The 21,306-nt window shown below is 41.8% G+C and overlaps 1 protein-coding gene across 1 annotated transcript in view; it reads right to left on the bottom strand.

Annotated features, from left to right (window-relative positions):
• Nucleotides 1-21,306, bottom strand: part of RPH3A (rabphilin 3A) — a 116,821-nt gene that overhangs the window by 9,430 nt on the left and 86,085 nt on the right. The window contains exons 13-18 of the mRNA XM_044685431.1: nt 19,684-19,751; nt 12,744-12,818; nt 9,954-10,063; nt 8,433-8,559; nt 2,387-2,443; nt 730-884 (exon numbers count right to left, since the gene is read on the bottom strand). Of these exons, the coding sequence (XP_044541366.1) occupies nt 730-884; nt 2,387-2,443; nt 8,433-8,559; nt 9,954-10,063; nt 12,744-12,818; nt 19,684-19,751 (592 nt within the window). The remainder of the gene's footprint in view (nt 1-729; nt 885-2,386; nt 2,444-8,432; nt 8,560-9,953; nt 10,064-12,743; nt 12,819-19,683; nt 19,752-21,306) is intronic.

The raw sequence follows: 21,306 nt of genomic DNA, 5'->3' as shown, positions 1-21,306 counted from the left end.
CTCTCATTTTCTCTTTCCTTCTCTCTCTTTCTCTCTTTTCTTCTCTCTTTGTCTCTTCCTTCCTTCCTTTCTCTCATTTTCTCTTTCCTTCTCTCTCTTTCTCTCTTTTCTTCTCTCATTTTCTCTTTCCTTCTCTCTCTTTCTTTCTCTCTTTTCTTCTCTGTCTCTTCCTTTCTCTCTTCCTCCCTTCCTTTCTTTCTCTCTTCCTTCCTTTCTCTCTCTTTCTCTCTTCCTTCCTTTCTCTCTCTTTCTCTCTTCCTTTCTTTCTTTCCTTCTCTCATTTTCTCTTTCAAAAGAAAGAAAGAGAGAAAGAAAGAGAGAAAGAAAGAGAGAAAGAAAGAAAGAAGTTGAATAGGCCTATTTGAGTGGTGATGGGTAGCCCTTCTTTGGAGAGCTTCCAGTCAAGGCTGGCTAACCACTTGCTGGGTATGTTGTAGTGAGGATTCTCGTGACGTAGAGGTTAGGCTAGGTGGTCCATGAGTTTCCTTTCAACTCTCAGAATCCACAATTTAGAATCAGCAGCATCAGCCTTGTCTTAGCCCTCTGTGTCAGATTCAGGGAGTGGAATCTGGTATGTCTTGGAAATGGTGGACACCTGGCAACCCAGTCTGACTATCTGATCCTCTTATCTTAATTTCTGTCTAAATGCTGGACCTCTGAATACTATCCATCTCTTATGGGATATTTCCCCATCTGTTCCCTCTTCCCAACCCAAGGCCAGTGACTCACAGTTTGACGAAGGGGTCAGAGTAGCCATTAGCATCCATTGCAGCCAAGTGGACACAGCGCACAATACCCACGATGAGGCCTCCTTGCTGGGTGCTATACATGAGTGACACCAGGATCTTGCCACGTTCCTCAATATCGCCCACACGTTCCACCTGCTAAATAGAGACAGATGAGCCTGGGTGAGGGGCTGTGGAGTGATAGAATTAGGAGGCAACCTGCACAGACATCATCTCAAGGAGAAGGGGGTCTGGTATGAGAACCACCAGCTGATCTCATTGGATTGGGAGTTCCTTGATGGTGGGAACCATTTTTGTCTTGTTTTGTAAGTTCTGTCTTGTTTTTGTTTGTTTTGTTTCCCAGTGGTTAGCACGGGGTCTGCTCCATGGAAAGCACAATGTTTGTTGCCTATGATGAACTGGTTAGTAAACCTAATGGAGAATGATTGTTAAGGGGAGAAATTAAGTGGCAGATTAGTTCAGTAGGTGACCAATCTCATACTGCACTGTCTCAAGACATAGATCCCTAGACCAGGCAACTATTGTGGGAATCAGATTGGAGATGTGTGTGTGTGTGTGTGTGTGTGTGTGTGTGTGTGTGTGTGTGTGTGTGTGTGTTACCAAAAAAAGGCATCTATACAACTTGGATGGACTTTTTAGAAGATGAATTATTTAAAATGAAGGAACTGGAGTAGAGAAAAAGGTTGAACCCTTTTTTATGTCCCCTTTTGCTGTCTAAGGACCCTTTTTCACAATGATGGTTTTAAATTCATACATAGAATTTCAAAAGGAGCCAATTATATTGAAATGCAGCCACTGCTTTCTTTTTAAACACATTCATGGTCAAACAGCTCTGGCCCAAAGGATCTGTAAGATCCCTTTCAGCTCTAAACCTACAAATATCTGATTCACAAGTTGCTTGTATTTAAGGCTTTCTGGAAAGTATGTTTCTGTAACACAGTTGCCCTAGTGAAAAAGCCCAATAAGACTGGCTCCCAATACACAAGTCATTTTATTTACTCTTCTCCCCAATGATCTCTACCACCCCCTGGTGGGTGCTGCATCGATCCAGGGAGGAGGTGATGGCCACACTTTTTTTGTATTACATTCTATTCTGAGTTCAATAAATAGTTTCATAATTTCCAGGGGGCTAAGTAATATTTTTTCTGGAAAGGGGGCAGAAGGCCAAAAAAGTTTGGGAACCATTGATCTAAAGGAAGGATCAGACTCCCAAGGAATCCCAGGCTCTCTGGGAACATTCAGATCAGTAACTGAGTGATTCTGGACTAAATGATTAGCATAGACTCATCAATGGTACTACATGCCCTATCCTAAACCACAGATCCTAAGACTAAGTAGCTGTTGTGGGAATCAGACTCTGTGTGTGTATTTGCATGTGTGAGGTGGGTAAGGAAAGAGACATACAGACATGGTGATTAGATCTATCTGACATCAGCAACCCCACAGTGAAAAATTACCTCCTCTTGGGGCAGTGAGGAAGCATAGTAGATAGAGTGCCAGGACTCAAATTCAACCTCAGATACTTTCTAGCTCTGTGACCCTGGGCAAGTCACTTCACCCACTTCACCCACTTCAGAGATCTTACTGTTCTTTTGTCTTAGAATCGATTCTAGGACAGAAGGTAAAGTTTTTTTAATTACCTCCTCTTCATAGAGTGCCATGCCTCTTGCTGATCCTGTGGTCCCAGCTCGCTTCATCTTAGGAGAGAAAAAGTGAAAGAGAAGTAAGGGAGGGAGGGAAGAAAGGAAGAAGGGAAGGAGGGAAGGAGGGAGAGAGGAAGGAAGGAAGGGAGGGAGGAAGGATGGAAGGTAGAGAGGAAGGAAAAGAGGAAGGAAGGAAGGAAGGAGAGAGATGGAAGAAGGGAGGGAGGAGAGGAGAGGAGGTGAGAGGGAGGGAGGAAAAGAAGAAAGAAGCAAATTTAGTATATAAGGATCATGCTGATAAACAAAGAATAATAGAAACTTTGTATGAGTTCTAACACAGAGAGTTCTTGATAGGATCCAGGGAGACCTTGAATTAAAATCCCACCTCTGGTGTTTTAATTCAATATCTCAGGCACTTATTAAGCACCTTCTCTGGATTGAGCCAAGAGTAGGTATTGGTGATACAAAACCAAAACAGTTCTTGCCTTCAAGGAGCTTGCCTTCTACTGGGGTGGAAGGGCAAGCAGGGAAGGGCATACAACATGTACATAGATAGGTAAATCCAAAACCTAGGCAAAATAAATTTTGGGAGGGAGGGAGATCAGCTAAGGAAGACTTTAGAAGAAGCTCAAGATTCCATGAGGCAGAGAAAAAGCCTTAGCTATGGAACCAAAGGCAAGCCGTTTAATATCTTTGAGCCTCAGTTTCCCCATCCATAAAAAATGGGGATAATGACATTTCTAGTACCTAGTTACCTTCAGGGTTGTTGTGAGTCTCAAAAGAGACAATGCATATAAATTGTTTTGTTAACCTTGAAGTGAGAGAGAAAAACCTGTTACTACTTATGAACCCAAACTCTGGTTAGTGAAAGAACTTTAAAATCGGAGTCCGAAGACCTAGGTCCAATCAATAGACAAATGTCTGTGCCAGGCACCATTCTAGGTGCTGGGCTATATGAAAACAATCAACCTACAAGTATTCATTAATCACCTGCTACGTGCCAGACACTGGGGATATGAGGACAAAGAAGGACACACATAAAGGTCAGTTGTTTATAGAGCTAGGGAGCCATCAGTAAGTCACTGTTCTCAGTTTCTTCCATTATAAAATGAGGAGCTTGGGCTGGAGGATATGTGAGGTCCCTCCCAGCCCTAGATGTATGATCCTATCACAAGTCTCTTTGCTTCTCTAGGCCTCAGTTTCCTTCTTTGAAAAATGAGAACAGTTGGACCCACTGGCCACTGAGGCTTTCTGACTCTTCCTTTCACCTCTTTTGGATCACATTCTTGTTCACTGCGACTCCAGCAGAGGGCAGGCAAGGAAAGATATAGCTAAGGAAACACACTCAATCTTTCTTAAGCATCCCTGCGCCCATCCCTCCAGCCTCCACCATGGGGAAATCAAAGCAATGTCAAATGGTGGAAATTGAGGCAAGGTCAAATGCTGCAGAGAGACTAAGAAGAAGTGGGTTTGAGGAAGGGCCTTTAGATTTAGCAATAAAGAGATAACGGGTACTTCTTGCTCTTCTTGGCACATGACACCCCCATCTCCCAACTTTCTTACTTTCTTACTGGATGTCCCCTGTGCCTGGAATGCTCTCCTCACTTTTACCTCCTGGTTTCACTGACTTACCTCAAGATTCAGCTCAAATTCCATCTTCTGCAAGAGGTTTTTCCTGGTCTCCCCTCTAATCTCTGTTCTATTCCCAAAATGCTAGTGCCTTTCCTCTGAGATTCCTTCCTATCTATTCTGTTCATCTCTGCACAGCTAGGTAGTTCAGTGGATAGAGTCCTTCACCTGGAGTCAGGTAGATACTTACTAGCTATGTGACACTAGGCAAGGCACTTACTCTGCCTCAGTTTCCTCATCTGTAAAATGGACTGGAGAAGGAAATGGAAAACCACTCCAAGATCTTTGCCAAGAAAAACTCAAATGGGATTATGAATCAGACAGGATTGAAACAATGGAACAGCAGCAGCTCTGGTAATCTGTTTGTTTACAAATGTCTCCCTCCTTAGAATGTGCCTTTTTATATATTTCTAGACCATAATACACACTTACTAAATGTTTATTGAGTGATACTGACTGACTGATGGTGGACTGTGAGGTTAGATATTGGGTTCCAACCAGGGCTCTGCCTTTTACCCGGGGCATGACAATGATCAATTTTATTTCCAATCCTTTTTTTTTTTTTTTTTTTTTTTTTTACAACAGTGATCCTAAGACTTCCCTTACCTCTCCTTAAGGAGTTTTCCTACAACCTCAGGTGGGAACAAATTCCTTAATTATCCTGAGAAGCTTTTTGGCCTGGCCACTGGATGGAGGAAACTGATGCCACATAGGACACAACTAGTCATGAGTCTTGGAGACTCAGTTATGCCCCTTGGGCTTATATTAAAAAGTAAGTAATTCAGGGACAGCTGGGTAGCTCAGTGGATTGAGAGTCAGGACTAGAGATGGGAGGTCCTAGGTTCAAATCCAGCCTCAGACACTTCCCAGCTGTGTGACCCTGGGCAAGTCACTTGACCCCCATTGCCCACCCTTACCACTCTTCCACCTATGAGACAATACACAGAAGTTAAGGGTTTAAAAATGTTTAAAAAAAAAAAAGTAATTCAGCAGTTGTTTATGGGAGAGCATTCCTTTGCCTACGGAGGAGACCCCTGGGGCAAGGGGAATTTCTCTCCCTCTACAGCCTTCTCTATCAGTCATGGTATCTAGTCACAAGAGTTCCTTAGAAGTAGATACCCCATTCAGCAGTTGGAAAGTCATTTCTAGCCATCAGTGGAGGAGGAGCATATGCTCTTTTCTGGGATTAAAAAGACCAACTGGGGGCAGCTGGGTAGCTCAGTAGACTGAGAGTCAGGCCTAGAGACAGGAGGTCCTAGGTTCAAATTTGGCCTCAGACACTTCCCAGCTGTGTGACCCTGGGCAAGTCACTTGACCCCCATTGCCCATCCTTACCACCCTTCCACCTAGGAACCAATACACAGAAGGTTAAGGGTTTAAAAAAAAAACCAACTCCTCTGCTTAGGTATAAATGTAAGTCTTGGCTCCCTTTTTACACAGTCTAATAAAATCCCAGCTTTCTCTGATTCGAATTCCTCCCAAAGCCTTCCTTTATAGAAGGCAGAAACTGGACCTTTTGGCTCACTCCATTGTGTATCTGCTGTTCTGCCTGGTTTTAACTTCATTGGAACAAGATGCCCTTGGGTTCTTCCCCTTTTGTGTTGCATTAGATTGTAAGTTCCCTGAGGGCAAGGACTTTCTTTTATTTTAGTTTCTACTTTACTGTCTTAGTAACAATTTAAAGACAGAAGGGCAAGGGGTTAAGTGACTTGTCCTAGGTCACACATCTGGAAAGTATCTGAGACCAGATTTGTACCAACGTCCTTCCAATTCTATTCCTGGTGCTCTATCCACTGAGCAACCTAGCTACCTCAGAGACTATCTTCTTCTTTTTTTAATTCATTGTATCCTCATACAGTGCTTAGCATAATGTCTGGCACATAGCAAATACTTAATAAATGTTTATTGAATTGGATTATTGGACTGAGTCTCTTCAAAATCTTCTCTGTAACCATCTAAAGCCTCAGGGTGGGGGTGGAACATCTGAGATTAAGGTGGAGGGGTCTCATAATGAGGATGATGTTTCAATTTGGGTCAACTCTGAGGGATCCAGTCTTCTCATGGTAAATTCCAAGATATTTTAATGAGTTCTAAACCAAACCCTCCACCTGAAGATAGAATCTTTATTATAATAAAAATAATACTTTAATAGCTGACACTTATATAGCGCCTTAAGGTTTATCAAGCCCTTTACTTTCTGATTTGATTTTCATGACAATAATGTATAGTGGAAAAAACACTATAGTTGGAGACAAAAGACCTGAGTTCAGATCCTGATTCTACCATTTCCTCTCTTTATAATGAGTCACTTCCTCCCTCCGTTTCCTCATCTGTAAAATAAGGAGGTTGTATGAGATGTCCCCTAATTTTCCTTCCACCCCTAGATCTATGATCAACCCTACAAGGTTGGTATTGTGGCTATTATTATTTCCACTTTACTGAATCTCAGGGAGATGCACCTAGTAAGTCTCTGAGGAAAGATCTGAATGCTTCACTTCTAAATATGAACTTCAGCATTCTAGTCACTGCACCACACTCTCTCTTGGCTCTATGGAAGAGAAGTCCATTTGGCATCCCTGATCTGACCACTGATGGTCTTTTAGCAGGTGATCAAGACAGTTGGGAGTTTGTTAAAAGAAGCATCTAATTCCCCAGCACAGATTAGATTCAGGGGGGAATGGTTCCGAGGGAGCAATTGTTTCAACTATGGAGGCTTCCTGAAGAATTCCACCCCTGCTATCCCTGCCACTCCATGCTTTCTCCCTAAAGCAGAAAGAACTCTGGTCAGAAAATAGCTTCTATCATGGTGATTCCTCTGATGGAGAGAATACAATTAGACCAGAAACAGACAGTCAACTCCCAATTATCCTGTGTAGACCCACACAGGAGCATGTAATTCCCCGGGGCTCAAGGAGAAGACTGGCTTTGAAGACTCTTGTATTCAATGTTATTCCCTGCTGTGATCATCCTTGTTGTGGCTCATTCTGTTCACCTGCATTAGCAAAACATTATGTAGCATGAAGATCATCCTTCTCTGGTGGCCAGATGGTGCAATGCTGTGGCTGCTAGCATTTTTGTAGCCTTTTAAGATTTGCAAAGTGCCTTACAAATATTATCTTATTGGCTCCAGGAAGGTCAGGGCTATTATTATCCCCATTTTACAGATGAGGAAACCAAGGCAGGCAGAGGTTGAGTGATTTGGCTAGTGTTGAGATTAAAATTAATATGCAAAATACTAAATATTATATTTTATTAATAATAAACTAACAGAGACCTAACTAAAAGGTTAATAACCAACCTGCTCCCAGGAACAAAAGAGAAAGAGGGAGGAGTTATAGCCAAATATAAAACAATAACGTGACCACAAAAATAGCAAATGTAGAGGCATAGGAGAGAGTAAAGGGAATTTTGGGAAAACTAAGGACTTATGGGGGATAAAGTCCAAGGTTCAAAATCTCCATTTATACACTAGGGTCACACAGCTGGTAAGTATCTGAGGCAAGATTCAACACAGGTCCTTCTGACTCTAAATCCAGTGACTTATCCACCTAACTGCCATTGTTATGACAATTCCTTAGGTCTCCTGCTGGAGATGTTTTTGACAGATGACCATGTCCTTCAAGCCTCCCCTCACAAATTTCAGTCTCAGTCTTTTGCACCTTCTTCCTAGTGCTTAACTGATAGTTTACATATATAGTATTCCATCTCCTACCTCCACATCTTTGCATAGGCTGTTTCCCATGTTTGCAGGCATAACCTCAATCTGTTAGAATCCTTAGCTCCCTTCAGGGCTTATTCCCTCCCTGCTTCCCTCTTTCTCTCTTCTCCCTCTCCCCCTCCTCCCTCTCTCTCTCTGTCTCTGTCTCTCTCCCTCTCCCTCTCCTTCTTCCTCTCCCTCTCCTCCTCCTCCTCCTCCTCCTCCTCCCTCTATATCTCTGTCTCTCTGTCTCGCTCCCTCTCCCTCTTCTTCCTCTCCCTCTCCCTCTCCTCCTCCCCCCTCTCTGTCTCTCTCTCCCTCTGTCTCTGTCTCCTTTCTCTCTCACCTTCTATCTTAATATTAATTCTAAGGCAGAAGAGCAGAAAAGGCTAGGCAATTGTAGTTAAGGGAATTGTCCAGGGTCACCCAGCTAGGAAGTGCCTGAGACCAGATTTGAACCCAGGACTTCCCAACTCCAGGTCCGGCACTCAAAAGGCTCAGTTTCAATGACCTCCTCCAGTGGTTAGTATCCTCTTTCCTGAAATTACTTCATATTTACTTATCTGAAGGCATATTACTTCCCCTTATAAAATATGAGCTCCTTGAAGGTAGGGACTGTTTCTTTTTCAACTCTATCCCCAGGATCCAGTGCAAGAGAGGACAAATAATACGCATGTAATCAATGCTTATTGATTAAAACAGAACTAATTAGCTCACAGGGATAACCCGCTCCAAGCAGATGTTGAAATTCTTCTTCTGATTGGGCTTCAGTTTCTTCAGGGAAAATCTGGTTTCTCCAATGAATTCATTATGGCCAAACTTGTCTTCATCACATACAGAAATCCTGAGATGAGAATGATAAGGACAATGATGAATGATGACAGTAACAATAGATTCCATTTGACAAAAATTAATTAAGCATGCTCCATCCAGTGCTCTGTGCTGGGAGCTCAGAAAGGAAATGTGAAACAAGATATAGTGCCTGTCCTCAAGGTGTTGACAGGCTAATAAGCAATAGTGACTGATATTCACGTGTTACCATTTTCACGTTGTCACAAAGCATTTTATAGGGATTGCAGCATTTAATGCCTATAACCATCCTGTGTGGCAGATAGGACGGCAGTTGTGTTTTTAAAGAATATTTTATTTTCCCCAATTACATGTAAAAACAATTTTTAAAATTCTTTAAAAGAAATTTTGATTTCCAAATTCTCTCCCTTCTTCCCTTTCTCTCCTCCCTCCTCTCTGAGACGGTAGGTCATCAGATTTAGATCTTATAGGGCAGCTGTTATTGTCCTCATTTTACAGATAGGGAAACTGAGGCTGACAGAGGGGAAATGATTTGCTCAAAGTCACATAGTTAGCGAATGGTCCATGGACCTCCAGTTTATACTCTTTCTACTATTCTCCGTGGTATTCATTTTTTTTTTTTAAAGTTAAGGATAGGAATAATGACTAAATTTTGATTTCATTGTTACAGGGAATTCTCTGTAAGGAAGCTCCCTCTGCCAATGCAGATTGGCATCTTCTCCTGGAGCATTAAGAGATCAAGTGATTTGTCCCAGATCACACAGTGAGTTTGTCAAAGGCGGGTCTTGAACCTACTTTTTCCTGGCTTCAAGGCTGTTTCTCTGTAAGCTTTGATAAGTAGAAAGAACTCATGGAGTCATTGATTTGGTGTTGGAAGAGATTGTTAGTCATCTAGTTCAGATGTGTCAAGCAGAAGGCTGACCCAAATCAGGAAGAACCAGATTCACATGTAATTAGGAAATAGTTAATAAAATAAGTAAAAATATAATAGAACATAGATAATGTTAATAAGTAATTTTCTAAGTCAATATACTCCTTGAAGAGATCCTTCTGTACAGTTTAGTCTTTCTTTCTTCCCTTCCCTTCTGTCCTAGAATCAATACTGAATATTAGTTCGAAGGCAAAAGAGCAGCAAGGGCTAGGCATTAGGGGTTAAGTGACTTGCCCAGGGTCACACAGCTAGGTAAAGTGTCTGAGGCTAGATATGAACCTCGGACCTCCAATCTCCAGGCCTATGTCTCTATCTACGGAACCACCTGCCTATCATCCACCTCCCAATTATTTTTGTTTTAGTTTTGATGCTCATATTTCAAACTTGTGTGACTACCTCTATCTGGCTCAAGATGACCTCAGCCCAGTTCCTGACTCTGATTCCAAACAATGCCATTTTAACTCCTCCTTTCTTCTTCCTCTTTTTCCCCCACCTACCTCAGAGTCTTCCTTTGCATGTCCTCATCAGTGATGCCATGATAGACTAAGGTTTCATTCCAGATGGGATTCCGTGTATTCCTCAGAGTTTTTGTCCGTAACTTGTTAGACTACGATCATGGAGAAGAAAACACGGGCACTCACCTCAGTGTGGAGCCAGGCCATGGAACCCAGTCCTTCAGGGAGTTCTCTGAACGAGATTCCAGGGCTCCTCCTTTGAGAATGCTCCCAACGGCTTCTCAGATGGATTCTACTACCCACCCTATTCTCCCAAAGAGAGAACCCTGGATAGAAAGTCTGGAAAGCTGGGTTCTGGCACTAATTTTGTCTATATCCTTTCCTACGATCACAGGCAAATGATTCTTATAACTATAAGTCTCAGTTTCTTCCTCTGTAAAAAAAGTTAGAGTTCAAGAGGACCTTGATCAACTAACCTAAGATCCGACAATAATGACTCCCCTTTTAGAGCATTTTACAGTAGAGAAAGTATAGCTACCTCTTCCACATCACAAGGATCAGGAAAATCCACATAACGTTTTTGGCTCTCCCTTTGTTCCAGAGAAGAAGTTTGATTTTTTTCTCTTGCTTTTATGGAATATTTACAGTACCTTATGGTAAAATTTGGGTTAAGTATTTGGCCATAGGCTCTATGTAAGTCAATGTTAAGATATCTCTACATTTCTAGTCTTTGGGTGTCATCTGCTGGCTTTTGTGTTCTTTTTTTTTTTTTTTTTTTTTTTTTTAAACCCTCACCTTCCGTCTTAGAGTCAATACTGTGTATTGGTTCCAAGGCAGAAGAGTGGTAAGGGTAGGCAATGGGGGTCAAGTGACTTGCCCAGGGTCACACAGCTGGGAAGTGTCTGAGGCCGGATTTGAACCTAGGACCTCCCGTCTCTAGGCCTGGCTCTCAATCCACTGAGCTACCCAGCTGCCCCCTTTTGTGTTCTTTTTTGAAATTTTTAACTTTTTACTTATTTTAACTTTTAAAATGCAATTATGTATATTTGTGGTATTAAAAGATAAAATATGTTGATATTATATAATGAAATTATATAATAAAATACAGATATTTTATGTATTTCTGAACTTTTTTGCATCATCTGTGGGTTCCTCAAAACTCCCCCCCAAAATTCTCATTTGATTTCTTATGCAGACCTTTGATATATCCAAGCTGTGATAGGGAAAGTCATGATGTGAAAGGGATACCTATAGTTTCACTTTAAGAGCCTTGGGAGGTAGCTAGTACAAGGATTGACATTCCTATTTTACACCTGGGGAAACTGAGGCTCAGAGAAGTGAAACTATTTGATGCTGGTCATATGGAGAGTCCAGTTTTGTGTCACACTTTTGGAAAGACATTGCCATTTTGGAGAGCATTTAGAGGAGAGTAACTGGAATGATGGAGGCCTGGAAGTTATTATTACACTATGTGGAGTCAGTAAAAAAGACCTAGGGATGTGCGAGCTGTAGAAGGAAGGACTAAGAAGAGATCAAAGAGAAAGGGATCTTGGAATCCATTTAGTCCAAGCCCCTCATTTACAGATGAAGAAACTAAGGCTCCTAGAAATTAAATAACTTGTCCAGGGTATACAAATCACAGGCATCCAAGGTAGGATTTGAACCCAAGTCCTATGCCTCTAAAGCCAGATCTGTATCTGCCACTGTATCATGTCCCTTCCTCTACAGAATAGCTTTCTTCAAATATGTGAAGGGTTGTCCCTTGTGTGAGGCAATAGCTTTGTTCTTCCTGGCCCCAGTGCTAGGAGCAGTGGGTAGGATGGGCAAAGAGGCTAACTTGTGTTTGAGATAAGGGTCCCAAAGTGGAAAGGGCTGCCATGGAAGGGAATGGACTCCTCCTCAGTAGATGCCTCCAAACCAAGAAGATGGGCATGGTCATAGGATCCTAGATCTAAACCCAGAAGGAACCTGAGAAGCCATCTAGTCCATCTCCTTTATTTTACAGGTGAGGAAACCAAAGTCCAGAGAAGTGAAGAAACTTGTCTAAGGTCACACAGATATTAAGTACCAGAGGAAAGATCCAAATTCAGGTTCTCCAGTGTGAGAACTTTGCTTTCCTTTCATTGTACTTCTCTGGCTTGGGTATTAGGTGGTTCCTGAGGTCCCTTCTGAATTTGAGGCTTTGTGTTTCCATGATTCTGTGGAGGGAGTCAAACCTAGATCTCCTGCTCAAAGGTGAAAGTTGTCTCACTGAGAGTACCCTAGGCAAAGGGCAAGTTTTAGAAGACTCTGAAAGGTTGTTTGGCCAGTATTGGCCAGAGTGACAACTAGGTTAATATATCTCAATTTCCCCAGTCGAGCCCTGTGTATAGGAAATAGAGACCCACCCTCAACCTAACCCTCCTCCCTTTTCCCCCATCGCTCCCAGTTTCCCTAAAAGGATCAGATTTCTGGGCCAAGTGGCCTTTGACCCAACCTTCCTCCCTTCTTCCCCATCTTTCCTAATTCCCACAATAGGGCCATATTTCTGGGCAGAGGGCCAGGCCAGGTGGCCCTTGACCTACCCTTCCTCTCTTCTTTCCCATCTCTCCTAGTTTCCCCAGGAGGGTCATGTTTCTAGGCAGAGGGCCGGACCAGGTGGCCAAGCCTCTCTTTTTGGAAAGGGTGAAGCATGGTTCATTCTCTCTCTCAAGGGGGCTTTACCACCTTGTCTTGTGGCATTATTTCTATGAACAAGGGAGCTATTTTCAGGCTCTGGAGTAGCATAGCCTTGGTCTGCTTCCAGGGCCCATCTGCTGGGGAGATGTAAAGAGGCCCCCGGCAATATGTTACCTTGCTGGCGCCAGGCAGAAGGTGCAGCTTAACATAGGGATCAGCCAGGCCATTGGAGTCCATCGGCTTTAATCCCTGAAAAAGAAACAAACCAATGTGAGTGCTGCAACTGGAAGAGAAGGACCAACAGAGGATTCCAAGCTCTGTTACACGCTACTTGTGAGACCTTGGCTAAATCATTTCACTTATGGTGGCCTCAGTTTCTTCATTTGTAAGTTGTGCAGGTGAGAATAAATGGATTTTAAGGTCCCTTTCAGTTCAAATGTTATGATTCTAGATAAATCAATCATCTAATCAACATGTATCTATTATACATCTAGTTTGTGCCAGTCTCTGTTCTGGAAAATGGGGATACAAAGATTTTTGGGGTTGGGGAGTCAATTTGTTTGTTTATTACATTAAAATTCCCAAGTATCTCCTATCCTCCTTTCCCTCTCCACACTACATGAGGCATCATTTGGCAAAACAATATATGTATATATATATATATGTACACATATGTAATATATATATATATTTTTATATAAAACTTTGTCTTGCTTGTTTCTATTTATCAGTTCTTTCTCTGGAGGTGGACATACACAAATCATTTTTCAAACAATAAAAAATTTTAAAAATGGAACACTTCCTAGATGAGTGATCAATAGGTGGCAAACCTACGGCACACACGTGAGAGGGAGGCACTCAGAGTCCTCTTTGTGGGCATGCGTGCTGTTGCCCCAGCACAGAGTTCACAATAGTTCATTACTATACAGCCAGAGGGACATGGAGCTGGGATGCTGCCATCCCCATCTCCATGCGTGCCTGAAGACATTTTTCACGTCACCTGCCCCTCTAAAAGGTTGGCCATCACTGACCTAGCTCATGCCACTGTTCTATCTTAGAATTGTTAGTAGGACAGAGGATAAAAGTTAAAAAAAAAATAACAAGTAATTATAACTGCTTCTCTTGCTTACCCACTTTTACCTTCTATTCCCCCCCCCCTCATTACAACATGCATTCCTCACCCCCTGCCACATTATATTTATCTATATTTCTATGAGATCTTCCCAGTAGAAAACAAGGGCTTGGGAACCAGGAAGGTTTCACTATTTAATTTGTGTCCCCTGAGATTAGCTCAGTGGATTCAGCACCCAGGGGATGCTTAATAAATGGTGAATTATTGACTCAAATCAAAATGAGGCATGGGAGGAAGGAGCCTTGGGATGATTTCACAGGACCAAAACCATTCTGCTCCTTTGAGAGGCTTTTAGGAAAATAGACTCATAGATCTAGAGCTTGAAGGAATCCTATCGTGCTACTGCAAGGGGCATTTAATAAACAGGATAATAGGCTTGTAAATCTAGAGCTTGAAAGAACCTCATCATGTTACTGTGAGAAGCTTATGGGATAATAGCCTCATCGATCTAGAATGAGAAGGAATTCGAGAAGCCATCATCTAATCTACTTCTATCATTTTACAGAGGATGAAACTGAGTCTCAAAGAGGTTAAGTCAGCCAACCAACAAGCATTTCTTAAGTGCCGATTACACCTGACCCAGACCCTGCCCTAAGTACCAGGGAGAGGGAAAAAGTAAAAAATAGGGTTCCTGCCACCAAGGAGCTCATATTCCAGTGGGGGAGAAAACATATAACTATGTACATGTGTACAAGTCATATGTAGTACAAATGTAAAGAATTACTTGTCTGTTTACTTTTCAACCCTTACCTTCTGTTTTTGAATCAATAAAAAGTATTGTCAATACTAAGTATATTGGTTCCAAGGCAGAAGAGAGGTAAGGACTAGGCAAGAGGGGTTAAGAGTGACTTGTTTAGGGTCACACAGCTAGAAAGTGTCTGAGGCCATATTTGAACCCAGGACCCCTTGACTCCAGACTTGGGGCTTTATCCACCTAGCTGTCCCACATCCTTTGTTTTCAAAGAGGACCATTAACATCATAGTGTGATGCCTTTACTTGCTCATGAATGAAATCTAACTGAAGAAGAGTTGTACCAAGTCATCAGCCTCACTCTCTCTTCCAGTGTCACTGATGACTAGTGGCAAGACAAGTCAGCATGCCCAGTGATGGCTTGGGATGCAGTGGATGACCTTGGCCTCTTCCATAACTCACCAACCTCTATACATTCCACAACACCCACTTCTGCCTCCTTCGTGGTCATTGGAACAGATTCTTCTCCTCTGTTTACTCCTCAAGGGGAAACCTTCACACACTTGGTGTGGACATCCTTCCAATTAACCAATGGGCTTGAGCCCTGTTAAATCCTCAACCTGGTTTAACCCATCCATTGAGATGGTTTTACCAGTCTGTGGCCACTGCACATGCTAAAGCTTTTCAGTGTCACAGCCACAAGACATTCCATCTCTCAGGTCTAGCTACCGTCCATGCCTGGGATGCTCTCATCTACCGACATCCCTGACTTCCTTTAAGTCCTAACCAAAATCTCTCCTCTTACAGGAAGCCTTTCCCAACCCTTCTTAATTCCAGCCCTTTACCTCTGCTAATGATTTCTTATTTATCCTATCTATGCCTTGCTTTGTATGTATTTTTTTATTGCTTTTTTTTTTTTTTACCCTACCTTAGTAACAACTCTAAAATATCAGGGCAAAGACTAGACAAATGGAGGCAAGTGACTTGCCCAATATCACACAGCTAGAAAGTGCCTGAGGCCATATTTGACCCCAGGTCCTCCTGATTCTCTTGCTTCTGAGTCACCTAGCTGCCCTTGCTTTGTATAGATTTCTTTACATATCTCTCCCATTCAATTGTAAACTCTTTGAGGGCAGGGACCGCCTTTTGTCTGTTTTTGAAATCTTAGCACAGGACTTGATACATAGTAGGCACTTAAATGTTTATTGAACTTATTGAACCCCACACAGGGATGAGAAGGCCAGATGTTCATCTCACCCATAGTAGGAAGCTACTAACCACCTAAAGGCATCTCAAGGTTACAGACAAAAAAGTAAAGAAAAGCCACCAACCCTCAGTTAACACCATTTTCTGATAAAAATGGATAGCTGTCTGGATTTGATCAGAACCCAGATTTGCCCCTTGGGCCTCTTGCAGGGGGTCAATATGGAGGGCAGAGCCCCTGTTCCTGCTCCTCTCAACCTTCCCGACTTCTCAGGAGTCCAAGTTAATTACCCCGACTGTCACCAGTGCCCAGGGACACACAACCAGCTCAGAGTCTGGCAGGTTCAATCAGCAGCTTCAGTCCCCAGGCCAACACCATGGAGAAATGACTGTGGCAAATCCATCATCCGGATGTAGGGAGGCTAATTACAGTGGTGCCAAGTCGTTGCTAAACTCTTTTCCTTGGGTCTGATCAGAGCTGAGCTAGCTGAGCCGGCTATCACTTGCTTCAGGTCCCTCGGGCTCATGCCGGGGGCGGCCCAGGCTAAGTTAAGCCTTCTTGCTCTGACACAGAGCAGCCCGGCATCTTTCTCCCAGCACATCCCCTTGAGAAATGTGCCCACAAAGTAATTCAATTTGGTCATTCGCTGCCTGGGCTGTCAAATTCTCATCATGTCACCGAGCTGCCTTCAGGTGGGAAATGAAAGGGGAGATAACAGGGCCAGCTGCCTATTAACCCCTGTCTAGAAGCTACAGACCCATCACTTCCTCCGGAGAAAGTTAATGAGGGAGGAGGGAGGGGTGGCATATGGAGAAGGGCAAGGAGCTAGGTGGGAATCAGAAGGCTGGCTTATGGCCGTGATCTGCAGTTAACGAATCATGTGAGAATAAGCAAGCCAAAAGATCTTTCTCTCTCTCTCTCCCTCAGCCTCAGTTTCTCCAGCTGCAAGATCTAGATAGTATCACCTGGCCCGCCTACCTCACATTATGGTGAAGAGAGCCCTTTAGAAACTATCCAGCATTCTCTTATGGGACCTATGAACACTGCTGGCATGATTCCAGTAGCTAATACTCACAATATTTAGTACTGGCATAGGGCTTTAAAGGGAGGCAGCTGGGTGGCTCAGGGGATTGAGAGCCAGGCCCAGAGACAGGAGGTCCTGGGTTCAAATCTGGCCTCAGACACTTCCTAGCTGCACTTGACCCTCATTGCCTCGCCCTTACCACTCTTCTGCCTTGGAGCCAATACACAGTATTGATTCTAAGATGGAAGGTGAGGGTTTAAAAATAAAATAAAAATAAAGGGCAGCTAGGTGGACAATGGATAGAAGGTTTGGAATCAGAAAGATTCAACTTCACGAGTTCAGATCCTGCCACAGATACTTACTAGCCATGTGACCCTGTTTGCCTCTGTTTCTTTATCTGTCAAATGAGTTGAAGAGCCAGTATCTTTGCCAAGAAAACCCCAAATGGGATCATAGAGATATGACCAAAATGACTCAGTGACCATAATAGAGAGCTTTAAAGTCTGCAAAGCATTTCACATATTTTATCCCATTTGATCCTCACCACAACCTTACTAGGGAGATGCCATTATTATCCTCATTTGACAAATGAGGAAACTGGGGCAGATAACCTTTAAATGACTTGTTTAGGTTCACAAATGGCTGAGGTAGGATTTGAATTCAGGACTTCCTGATCCCAAGTCCATTGATTTTTTAGCGCAACATGAAATTTCCTCTAGGAAAGCTCCTGATATAGTTATTATTTATCGATTGGTTTTTTAAATATTTGAATGGGGAAGTAATTAATGGCTATACTTTGTTTTGCTCAGACCACATTTGGGATACTGATTGGGTACTAATGTCCAGGACTGAGTGTTATAGTTTACAAAGGACTTTCAGGAGCTGGGAAAGCATTCAGAAGAGGGTAGCCAGAATGGTTAAAGGTCTGGAGCACGTGGCATATGGGACTGACAGCAGGAACAAGGATACCAGGAGAACATTGTACACAGTAAACACAATAACATACAGTGATCAACTGTGAATGACAACTATTATCATCAATGCAAGGACATTGGACAGATCCAAGGGACTCATGCCAAAAAAAGCTATTCACTGCCACAGAAGGAGATGACAAAGTCTGAATGCTGACTGAAGCATGTCATTCTTCACTTTATTTCCTCCATGAATTTTTCTTTAGTGTAAGCAAAGTGTGTCTTCTTTGACAACATAATGAACAGGGAAATATGTATTGTATGATAACACATGTGTAATCTAAATCATATCATCTACCATCTTGGGGAAGGGGGAAGGAAAGGAGAGATCATGGACCGTAAAATGTCAGAAAATGATTATTGAAAATTGTAGTGGAGAAACTTATAAGTCAACAATAAATGGAGAGCATTGTGAAATGTAAAATGGATGATTTTGAGTACATTAAATTGAAAAGGTTTTGCACAAATAAAATAAATGCTGCCAAGATTAGAAGGAAAGCAGAAAATCGAGTGGGGGGGATTTTATAGAGAACATCTCAGTTAGAGGTCTCATATTTAAAATATGTAGAGAAGTCTGTCAAATTTATAAGAATAAGAGACATTTCCCAATTGATAAATGGGCAAGCAATAGGAACAGACAATTTTTGGATAAAGAAATCAAAGCCATACATAGGTATATGAAAAAATTCTCTAAATCACTACTGATTAAAGAAATGTAAACCAAAACAACTGAGATATCACCTCACACCCATCAGAATAGGTAAAATGACAAAAGAACAAAAGTTGGAGGGAGTATGGAAAAATGAGGACACTAATACATTGTTGGTGGAGCTGTGAACTGATCCAAACATTTTGGAGAGCAATTTGGAATTACACATAGATAGATAGATAGATAGATAGATAGATAGATAGATAGATAGATGGATAAACAGATAGATAGATAGATAGATAGATAGATAGATAGATAGATAGATAGATAGATAGATAGATGGATGGATGGACAGATGGGCAGATGGATAGATAGAGATGATAGAGCTAGAGATGATAGATAGAGGTAGAGGTAGAGATAGATATAGATACCATTGCTGGGTTTGTTTCCAAAGAAGATCAGGAAAAAAAAGGAAAGAACCCATATATTCCAACATATCTATAGCAGATCTCTTTGTGGTGACAAAGACCTAGAAACTGAGATGATGCCCATAAGTTGGGAAATGGTTGAAAAAATTGTAGGTTATGATTGTGATGGAATACTGCTCTGTCATAAGAAACAATGGACAGACTGATTCTTTTAAACAACTTGGAAAGAAGTGGGGCAGCTGGGTGACTCAATGTACTGAAAGCCAGACCCAGAGATGGGAGGTTCTAGGTTCAACTCTGGCCTCAGACACTTACCAACTGTGTGACTCTGAGCAAGTCATTTAACCCCCATTGCCTAGCCCTTACAACTCTTCTTCCTTGGAGCCAATAAACTTGGAAAGAACTACGTGAGATAATGAATAGTGAAATGAGTAGAACCAGGAGAATATTATACAAATCACAGAATTAATTCCAGAAGAATAAACTGTGAATGCTCCCTCCAAAAAGTGAACAGAAAAGTGAAATATGAAAGACTTAATTTATATGTACATGTTGGCCCCTTGATGATATTTTTTGTGATGTGGGGAGGGTGGAGAGGGTCTGGGATACTTGTGGACAGGATCTGTTGTGTAGATATGAAGAAAGATAAGCTAAATATGTAGATTTGTGATTTCACTTGTATATTATCTTCTTTTTCTTTGTATATGGAAATGCCTATTTTATTTGGTTTTATCAAATTTGGAATTTAAAAACATTTTAATGAATGATAAAAATAAATAAGTGAATCAGCAAAAATTGTAATGATATATAATCTGGAAATAACTTATTAAAAATAAATAAAATAATATAAAAATAGAAGGAACAGGGATGTTTAACCCAGAGAAAAGAAGCCTCAGGGGACATACTAGCTGTCTTCAAGGATTTGAAGGACCATTAAGGGGAAGAAGGATTAAACTTGTTCAGTTTGGCCCCTGAGGGTAGGACTAGAAACAGGATGTGGAAATTGCCAAGATACCAATTTAGGATTGATTTCAGGGAAAACTTCCTTACATTTACAACCAGTGGAAGTCAGCTCATAATGATCTGTGAGAGTAGAGAGTTAAATGTTCACTGTGAGCCCTCACATCTCAGAAATCAGTAAACACTTCAAATTAGGCATTGATTTATTGTCTTATTGTTTAGATGTAAGAAAGTGATGGAGAGAAGTTTAATAATGCAGATTAAATTTAAAAGTAAGTCACAAAGCTGGTACATGTCTGAGGCAGGATTTGGACTCAGGACTTTATGACTCCAACTTCAGTGCCACCTAGAAGCTTTTCATTCCATATATCCTGGTGATTATGAACATGGTGACATCTATTAAAATCTTTGTTGTTGTTTAGTCGTGTCAGACTCTTCATGACCCCATTTGGGGTTTTCTTGGCAAAGATCCTAGAGTAGTTTGCCATTTCCTTCTCCAGGTCATTTTACAGAAAAGGAAATTGAGGCAAACAAGGTGAAGTGACTTGCCCAAAGTCACACAGTTGTAAGTGTCTGAGGCCTCCTGACTCCAGGTCCTGTGCTCTATCCACTGAGTGCTCCTTTCTCCCATTAAAATAAGTGTTCTTAAATGTTCATGGATTCATGTGATGTCCCAGTGAGCAACATTTCTGTTTCTAAAGATCTTCCAGTCCCTGTACAGCTTAAATGGTGAATTATCAAAGATATCTTGGAATTTGTATGTGTCGTGTCAGAATCTATCATCTGCTAATTTAGTTCATTCTTAGTATATCATTGTAGCCACTTGATCATGTGTTCCTAGGTAATTGGTCCATGCATGCTCTTTTTTTTTAATCTGCCAGGGTATGTGGTGTATTTGCCACTATTTTATTGCGTGATCTTCATAAGTCAACAAATTTAGACTTTTTTTTTAAAAAAAACTCTTACCTTCTGTCTTAGAATCACTACTGTGTGTATTGGCTCCAAGGCAGAAGAGTGGTAAGGATGGGCAATGGGAGTGAAGTGACTTGCCCAGGGTCACACAGCGAGGAAGTATCTGAGGTCATATTTGAACCTAGGACTGCCCTTCTCTAGGCCTGGTTCTCAATCCACTGAGCCACCCAGCTGTCCCCAATCAATTCAGACTTTTAAGAGCAAACCTTTCTGTAATTCTCAATTAGCAATGATCCTGATTCACTCTAATCACCTCCTCTATTTCTGTAAATCAGGACAATATGATTCAACTATTTGTTTGATGCTTCTCTGTTGATATGTTGAGTTGGGTGAGTTCATGGGGATAATGTCCACAGAGGGCCTTTTGATTCTACTCTTGGATCTTAGCTGTTTCATAAGCTTTATTTGTACACAAACCATTTTCAGTTATCTTCATTTGTGAGCTCCTCAAGAACAAGGGGCTGTCTGTGGCCTTTCTTTGTATTTTAGTGCATTACACAGTGCTTGGCACATAGTAGGTGTTTAATAACAAATGCTTGTTGACTCTGTCATTTGACAAATCCAATGGTATATACCTGCCACTTTGTGAAATGAGGTTTTGTTGTTGCAAAAATATTTCTGCACATTTTCCCTTGCATGTTGAGTACTCTAAGTCTCTCTCTCTCTCTCTCTCTCTCTCTCTCTCTCTCTCTCTCTCTCTCTCTCT

This window comes from Gracilinanus agilis, chromosome 1, assembly GCF_016433145.1.
Source record: "Gracilinanus agilis isolate LMUSP501 chromosome 1, AgileGrace, whole genome shotgun sequence".
Lineage (NCBI taxonomy): Eukaryota > Metazoa > Chordata > Mammalia > Didelphimorphia > Didelphidae > Gracilinanus > Gracilinanus agilis.
This window is presented reverse-complemented; position numbering and strand designations above follow the sequence as displayed.